This window comes from Lonchura striata, chromosome 36 (genome assembly GCF_050655825.1).
Source record: "Lonchura striata isolate lonStrDom1 chromosome 36, ASM5065582v1, whole genome shotgun sequence".
Classification (NCBI taxonomy): Eukaryota; Metazoa; Chordata; class Aves; order Passeriformes; family Estrildidae; genus Lonchura; species Lonchura striata.
The window spans coordinates 2,808,091-2,816,526 of record NC_140738.1 but is presented as its reverse complement, the minus strand read 5'-3'; the positions used below and the strand labels follow the sequence as shown (position 1 = coordinate 2,816,526).

Sequence of the window (8,436 nt, the reverse complement as noted above, 5' to 3'; positions counted from 1 at the left end):
TATATAAACTATGTAATCTGTTACAATAAACTGAGACTTGATGATCATGATATCATGAGTCTTGTCTCCCGCGGCATTTTTCTCTAACACAGATGCCCAATTTTGGCCATGGGTACCTGGTTGAGATGGATGTTTTTTTCCCATAAGAAAGAAAAGCACATGGTCCCAGTGTTTGAAAGGCAGATGAGAGGTGGCCCCTGGGTAGCCAAGGCAGCCAGACCTGTCTCTCCTGGCAGATTTCATCTATAAACAATCCTTGCAATATAAGGAAATTTGGAGGAGGAATTCCAGTTTTGGCTATAGGCCCCTGGAGGAGAAGAATAGTTCTCTCCCATAGGAAGGAAAGCCCAGAGCCCCAATGTCACTATGGAACATGAGAAAACATGATGGGCACCTTTGCGTTTATGACGGTAAAAGAAATGAAATTTATTTCTGACTCCAACATTTATAGTTTTCCAAAGGTGACAGTGGATTGGAGGGTGAAAGTGCCACCTTCCAATGACACTGGACAAAACTACCGTCCATCAAATTTCTCCTCCTCTATGAAGGAATGCAAAGCAATAAGTTTTTTACAGAAATTTGTGTGAGAAAATTTGCTACAAGAATGTAAACTCAGAAGGTCTTAGAAAACCTTAAAAAATCAGGCCGACACCCCAGTGCTTCAGGGGCAGATGAGAAGCAGCCCTCAACATACCAAAGTCAGCCAGACCTGTCAGGTGGTCCCCAGGAGGCCCAGCCAGCCAGACCTGTTCCATGTCCCCTTGGTTCTGTGGGACCCCACAGTGTCACAATGGTCTCCTTGGTTCCATCAGGCCCTGGAGTGTCACAATGTTCCCCTTGATCCTGCAGTGTCACAGTGGCCCTGTGCTTCCATGAGCCCTTGCAATGTCACAATGGCTTTGTGGTTCCACAGAGCCCTGATGTGTCACAATGGCCCCTCAGCTCCGTGTGCCCTCGTTGTGTCACAACAGCTCCTCTGTGACACTGCGGCTGCACAAGGTCACCATGGACCCTTGGTTCCTTGGGGTCTCTGAGTTCACAATGGTCTCTTTGATTCCATGAGTCAGCACAGTGCCACAATGGCCACTTGGTTCCATGAGGATCTGCAGGGTCACACAGATTTGTGACATTTGTCCTTGCTGCCCCTCACATCCCCCTGCCCCACAAACAGCCCCGAGCCACCCGTGAGGGACAGGCCCTGCTGTGCCAGGCTGGGCTCAGGGCTTGGCCTTTCTGCTTCCCCCAGCCAGCCCATGCCTTGCTCAGCATTGCAGTTCCCTGCTCTGAGCCTTGGGCTCCCTGCAATCCTGGCCTCAAGGATCTGCTCTCACCAGTCCCTGGGAGCCTTTGGCAGTCCCTGCCCTCAGTGAGGCCCAGTGATGCTCGAAGGGACTTGGCATTTTGCTTCTGACTCCTTGAGCAGCTTCTTCAGCCTTCTCTCAGTGCCTGAGGGTCCTGGACTGAGTCCCAAATCCATGGTGGGGATCATCAAAATACAGAAAGCTCTCAGGGGCGCTTTGTCTTCATTCAATGGTCTGCAAATCTCCAGGGCTTGTGCGCCTGATTGGAGTCAGTTTGGAGTCCTTGTAAGGAGGAAGATTTCCAAGTGCACCTCATGATCTTTTTTTCTTTAAGTGAGCATTCTTAGTTTCCAGTTCAGAGAAGAGCTGATAGAAGCATTCCCCAGGTGACCTTGATGCTCAGTGTCTCCTTAGGAGGTCTGGGCATGTAGAAGAATGAGCCCCCTGAGGGCTGACCCTGTTTGGACAAGCTGCTCCTCACCCCCAGCCTCACCATGTCTGACATCACCCACCTGGCACTGACATCCCTGTGCCCTGCAGCAGAACCTTGTCCCTGAGCTCTGCAGCTCCATGTCCCAGCCCATTGCACTGTGTCCCACCTGCTCTCCTCAGGGCTCTGCCTGCACAGAGGCCCAGGAGAAGTTTTTCTCTGGGGAAGGAAAGAATGGAAAAGCCTGAGCAGGTTTCCTGAACAACAAACCCCACTCAGGAGTCACCTGCTCAGTACAGGCTGTCTGGAGTGGTGTCACCTTTCTACAAAGGACAGTGTTTCCAGAAATGATCTCTGGAAGCAGAATTCTCTGAGTCTCCCAGCTGAGTTCTCTGTCCCTGCCCTTTCCCTGGACCTCTGTTGCAGATGGAACCTGCTGGTGCCATCCTCACCTTTAACCTCTTTCTAGAATGCAGGCAGATATTCCCAGCTGTGTTATGCAGGATTTCCTGAATGTTTCTATAAATCTTCTGTGTCCCCCATGGAATGAAGGGGCCATTTTGGCACTGAGTGGGTGATGTGGAAGCAAGGAGTCAATTGTGACCCTGGGGTCCCATGGAACCAAAGGGCCATGGTGACACAGCAGGGCCATGTGGATCCAGTGGCCCATTGTGACACTGTGGATGCAAGGAGACCATGGAGACACCCCCAGAACCTCATGGAACCAAGGAGTCCATGGTGACCCAGAGGGCTGCATGGAGCCAATGGTCCATGGTGACACTGCCCATCCAAGGAGCCCAGTTGGACACTGTGGAAGCTCATGGAGCGAGGTGGCCATTGTGACACTGAAGAACTTCATGACACCAAATATCCATGGGGACACAGCAGGGCATCATGGAACCCAGGAACCGCTCTTGACAGTGTGGAAACTCCTGGAACCAGGAGCTGTTGTGACACTGCAGCACCAACACAGCTGCTGCACCTTGTCCCTGCCCTGCACAGCTCCTTGGGAGGAATAGCAGAAACAGAACCCTGGGAGCCTCGGGGATGCCCCTCTGGGATCCATGGCACACGCTCCCAGGGGCTGGAATTCCAGTTCCCAGCCAGGAAAAGATGTTCCTGCCCTTGAAGGCAAAGCTCTTATGGAAGAGCCAAAAGCCAAGTGGAGCAAGATCCTACAGGGACATTTCACTGCCAGCATTCATAACTTCCCCCATGGTTGTTGTAGCTCATGGATTGGGAATGAAATCAGGGCAGGGTCTTTGGTGAGAGCTGCCCTGGGTCAAGGGAGACACTGAGAGAGAAACAGAGCAGGCAAAGGAGGCAGGAGAGAAAGGAGGTGTTTTGGTTTGGAAACACAGGTGTCTTCTAAAGAAAGCAGGAGCCTCCCCTGAAATGAAGAAATGTAGACTCTTTCTTTCTGAATTGCTATAAATTTGAAATTAAGGGGGGCTCTCAGGTAAAAATATGGGAGCAGGAATAACAGCTTTTTATTAGGGAAGAAAATGAAAATATGATCAATGCAGTGAACCAAAACAACACTGAGAGAGCCAGAATACAACCTGACACCCTGTTGGACAGGGTGTTGGCCACAATCCAATTGGAATTGTGGCTGCAGTCCTCCTGCAGTGTCAGGTGTGGTTCTGTTGGAGCAGTGATCCTATAGGAAAGGGTGTCTTCCTCTGAAGAGGAAGAGGCAGCTGTTCCTCTGAGAAATCCAGCCCAGAAAAAGCTGTGTTGGTGGGCCAGAATCTCCAGACTAGATGCAGGTAGGAATGCTTGTCTCCTCCTTCTGGGTGGAGCATCTCACAATGGGATGTTACAGTTCTTATCAGTCATGCAGTGACATTGAATGGTTCATTATCAGCAGATATCTCCCCCAAGGGAGGATTGATTGTGGAAGAGATAAGGAAAAACCGCCCACTTAACACAGGACAACTGACATACATCTTACTTTTCAGTCTGGGACAGGACGTCACAAATAAATTCAGCTGAGAAGGTGGCACTCTGAAAATCAAATCAGAACTGACAGAAAAATGAATGGGACAGAAATCGATAATTCTGATAGTTTTACTTATTATCAAAATAAATCACACCCACCCAGCCTCACACAATCCTGATCCCACAACCTCAAATTTGGATCTCACTTCTCCCGATCACCTTCCAACCCCATCTCATCCTGGAGGCTGAGGAATTGAGCAATTTTGGCATGGGACTGAGGTGGGAACCAGCCATTTTGAGGTGGGATTGAGTCACTTTGAGGTGACAGACCAATCCACCTTTGCTTTTGGAGTGCAAAGATATGGAGAATACTACCAGATATCCCCCAAGAACCCACAAATCCTCCAGAATATATTCCCATACTGTAAATTCCACCTCAAATACCTCTTAAATGGTGGGACTTCTGACATCTCTGGTCAATACTCTTTTTAGTCATTTTTCAGGTGTTTTTAAGAGATAAAGACAAATCAGAAGTAAATTAGGGCCAAACCAAAACCAGAGACCCCTTGAGCACCCTCTGGACACTGGACAAAACAAACTCAGCAGAAATCAAATTTAACCCTACATAAAATGCCTTGAGGAAGATTTGCTCTTCCCACAAGTCATTTCTGATGGAAACACAAATAAATCCCAAACATTAATAGACCAACAACAGAAGCAATTCTCTGGCAATTCCAAATTTCATCACTTCCAACACAGCTCCAGCTCAGATGCTGGCAGGTTCCCAAAAAACAAAACAAAAAAAAAAACAAAACAAAACAAAAAACATGGAAATTTGGCCCAATACAGATAATTAAAAGGAAGGGAAAGCTCTGTGTAGCTAACACAAAGGTGACAGGGACAAAGAAAATAATGCTTCTCCCCCCAAAGCCCGTGAATTCAGGAGTTATTTGGGAATTTAGCTACTTGAGCTGGGCTTCTTGTAGGATTTAAGTAGCCTTGTGTTCTTCACTTTGGGGTGAATGATCCTTGTCAGTCTTGCTGGCATCATTTGGTCCCTTTCCTCCAGTGATTTTAACAGACTTTTCAGAGAAGGAAAACAAAATATTTTCTTTACACTGGCCACCCACAAAAGCCATTTTCCTCATAAGTTCTCCCAAAAGTCACTCAGAGGAAGCTGCATCCATGTTTCCAAGAGTTCCTCCAGAAAGAGTCACAAACTCCTCAGAGGAGAGAACCATGCTGTTGTCAAAGGCACTTGGGGCCAGACAACAGTGCCCTGAAATCACTGTGCCAAAATAATGTTGCAATCTGGATAATAAAATTGTTAGAGAGATGCCTCTGCCCCCAATAAAGGTGCTAACAAGACCAAATCCAAAGTGGATTTTATTGATCAGTAAATGTGAGGTAGAGAGAGACATGGAAAGAAAGAGAAAAGGGGGGAGAGCAAGGGAGTGACATGGACAGAGATCTTTCCTGAAGCGGAGCAAGTGTGTCATTGTCCCCTGTGTGCGTGGCCTTCCCAGGGTGGGGGTTTTACACCGGAGCCAGTTTGGGTAAGGGGGGTGGTGTTCACCCCCCACCCCGAGCAGGGATTGCCTCACTGTTTCAGGTTACAGTGTCAGATGTAACCAAAAGTGTTTTCAGTCACCATCTCCATAAACTGTTATCAACAGGTGGGGCAGTGTTCTTTATCTCTTCCATGGCTCAGCCCTGATAACGCCCTCCAGGGGCCATCTTCTGTTAATGGGCCATTGAGTGTCACTGCAAGAATGATAAAATTACATCATCCCATTGTGGGATGCTCCGCCCAGGGGGAGGAACCAAGCATTCCTGCCTGGATATAATCTCACCATTTGCAACACCACAACCACCTTGCCTACTGGATTCCCAGAGGACAAGAGCTCCATAACCACCACTGGACCTTCAGAGGAAGACCAGACCCTTCTACAGGATCACTGCTTTGACAGAATCACGTTCATCACTCGAGCTGGACTGCAGCCACCATTTCATCAGACTGCTACCACCACCCTGAGCAACGGGGTGTCAGGTTATATCCTGACTCTGTGAGTTTAAACCAGTGTTTCTGTATCATTGCTTTGATCTTAATTTTCTTATTCAATTGTCATTCTGGCTTAGACTCTCCCTGTTTTGCCTTCAAACCAGTACAAAACTCACTGTGCTCATCCCTTGTTTTCCTCCCAAAACAGGACTTCCCATACCCAAATGTTTGTCAGATGGAGAAGGCTATGAGGAAGAGGAAGATGCCCTGGGACACCAAGGCAGGTGAGGAGGAAGTCAGTGCCCCTTTCCCCCTTCTCTCCTGCTCCATCTCCCAGCCCAGCCTGGCCCCTGGCTGCAGGACAGCCCCGCTGTCGGTGCCCTCCTGCCAGGGACACACTGGGGGGATCTCCTTGTCCTTCTCTGTGGCACGGAGGCAAATCCCATCCTCTCCTTGTCCTTCCTCCCCCAGAGCAGGAGCTGAGGATGGAGAGCTGGGAGGACAAATCCCCACGGCAAAACCTTGTGGAAGAGGCCATTTTGAGTGACTCCACAGAACAGGAATCCAACAGGGAGGAAAATCTCCAGAGATCCCAGAAGAGGAAGGTCTGCAAACCCAGCCCGGGGTGCTCTGAGAAGGAAAGACCCAGCCTGTGCCGGGAAGGTGGACAGAGCTTCAGTCAGAGCTTGGAGATGGTGGTGCCTGAGAAGCTTCATGATGGGGAGAAGCCCTACAAGTGCTCGGAGTGTGGGAAGAGCTTCAGGCAGAGCAAAACCCTGATCCGCCACCAGATGATCCACACTGGGGAATGGCCCTACAAGTGTGGGGAGTGTGGGAAGGGCTTCGGTTGGAGCTCAGAACTCATCAGGCACCTACGCATCCACACTGGGGAGAGGCCCTATGAGTGTCCCGAGTGTCAGAAGAGGTTTCACACCAGCTCTGATCTTTTCAAACACCAGCGCATTCACATGGATGAGAGGCCCTTCCGCTGCCCTGAATGCGGGAAGGACTTCAAGCGTAACTCCACCCTGGTCACCCACCGGCGCATCCACACTGGGGAGAGGCCCTACGAGTGTCCCCAGTGTGGGAAGAGCTTCACCCGGAGCTTTCACTTGACCCGACATCAACAGAGGCACCAGTAAGGGAAGCCCTGAGAGTGTCCCACCTGCAGGATGAGCCTCGTGAGCTGCTCCAGCTCCATCTCCCACTGCAGGACCCACATTGGGCACAGGTCTGGTGACCCACATTCCCTGTGATCCATGTTGGGAACAGACCTGGCTGCTTCTCCTTTTGGTTTGGCCCTAATTTTCCTCTGATTCATCTTTATTCTTTAAACACAGCAAAAACAGGGTTAAATTAAAGATCTTGGACCTAAACAGGGTTAAATAAAATATCTGAAGTCCCACGATTTCACAGGAGTTTGAGGGGAAATTTAGGATTTGGGGACACATTCTGTGTGAAGTGCTCCTGTTGCTAAGAGGCAGGAATTTGATCTCACCCTTCTTGTGTTGCTAACAACTCCTCCCTAGACCCAAACCCAAACTCCACCCCTGGGATACCCTATACAAACCCCACGGCCCTGCCTTTGCCCTGTCTTTCGGGGGTAAGAAATGGATTCTGGAACCAAGACCTGTCTCATTTGATCCTGCCACCAGCAACTCCACCCTCCCTGAACAGTCTGAACTCAACTTCTGGAGGATTTGTGGGTTCTGGGGTAATTTTGGGCAGTGTTCTCCATCTCTTTACATTTCAAAAGCCAAGAGAGATGGATCTGTCACCACAAAACCACTCAATCCCACTGAAAACAACTGAATTTTAAACTTTAAAGGCACAATCCCACCTCAAATTGCATGTTCTGACCTCAAAAAACCACAATCATATACAAAGCTCACTTGATTCCACAGCTGCCAGGGTGAGATGGAGTTGGGAGGAGATTGGGAGAAGTGGGATCTCAGTTTGGAGCGGTGTGATGGGGATTGTGTGGGGCTGGGTGGCTGGAATGTATTTGATAGCAAATAAAACTTTCAGAGTTACTGATTTCTATCCTGTTCATTTTCAGTCAATAGTGTTTGCAGAGTGGCTCCTTCTCAGCTGATTAAATTCCTATAAAAATCCCTTTTTAAAAATCATCTAAGCCAAACAATCTAAAAACTAATATCCAAATAAAACCACCCATCTGCAGCCTCTCCCCTGCCCGGCCAGTGGCTGGGTGGGGAGGGTCAGCCCCACAGCCTGACTGAGGTTGGCCCAAGGGTGGAGGGGACTGAACCGGGCTGGCTCCCTGCAGATGGAAGGGTGGAGAAATCTGGGATGTCTCCATTCCCCCTCCAGAGTCTCTGTGGAGAGGGAGAGAAAGAGACAGCAAGAGCAGGGAGGGGAGCGTGAGGTGCCCAGCGTGGGAGCTGGAGGTCTGGGCAGAGGGCCTGGCCAGCTGGCCGGGGAATTTGGACTTTTAACCCCCTCTTGGATGATGAAAGCTTTGTGAAATATTATACCTCCTTGATTTGAAAGAGAAGAGACAGTCTAGGGCCTGAGATGTAAGAAGGAGAAATTCTAGGTGAGAGGAGATGATGGAGTGGTTTTTGGCTAGACTTTCTCTTGTTAGCCATAGACTGAAACAATTTTCTCCTCCAGGAGAGAGACTGTATTTTAGAAGGATGCATGGTGAGGCAAGAGACATGCTTCAGCAGCTGAGAAAAAGAGAGAAGTGGAGTGAATAGAGAAGAGCTGAGGAGAGTTGTGGTGATGCCCCCTGTCTTCAG

At 49.3% G+C, this 8,436-nt stretch overlaps 1 protein-coding gene across 1 annotated transcript; it reads left to right on the top strand.

Annotated features, from left to right (window-relative positions):
* The first annotated feature begins 5,696 nt into the window (after positions 1-5,696).
* LOC146764026 (uncharacterized) lies at positions 5,697-7,707 on the top strand. Its single transcript, XM_085565666.1, has 2 exons — positions 5,697-5,969; positions 6,166-7,707. The coding sequence occupies exons 1-2, from the start codon at positions 5,910-5,912 to the stop codon at positions 6,814-6,816; spliced, it is 711 nt and encodes a 236-aa protein (XP_085421792.1). The 5' UTR covers positions 5,697-5,909; the 3' UTR covers positions 6,817-7,707.
* Positions 7,708-8,436: the final 729 nt, after the last annotated feature.

Coding starts and splice junctions, on each gene's coding strand:
- LOC146764026 (XM_085565666.1), top strand. CDS start 5,910: ATGGAGAAGGCTATGAGGAAGAGGAAGATGCCCTGGGACACCAAGGCA. Junction 5,970..6,165: donor CCAAGGCAGGTGAGGAGGAA/GTCAGTGCCCCT, acceptor CTGAGGATGGAG/AGCTGGGAGGACAAATCCCC.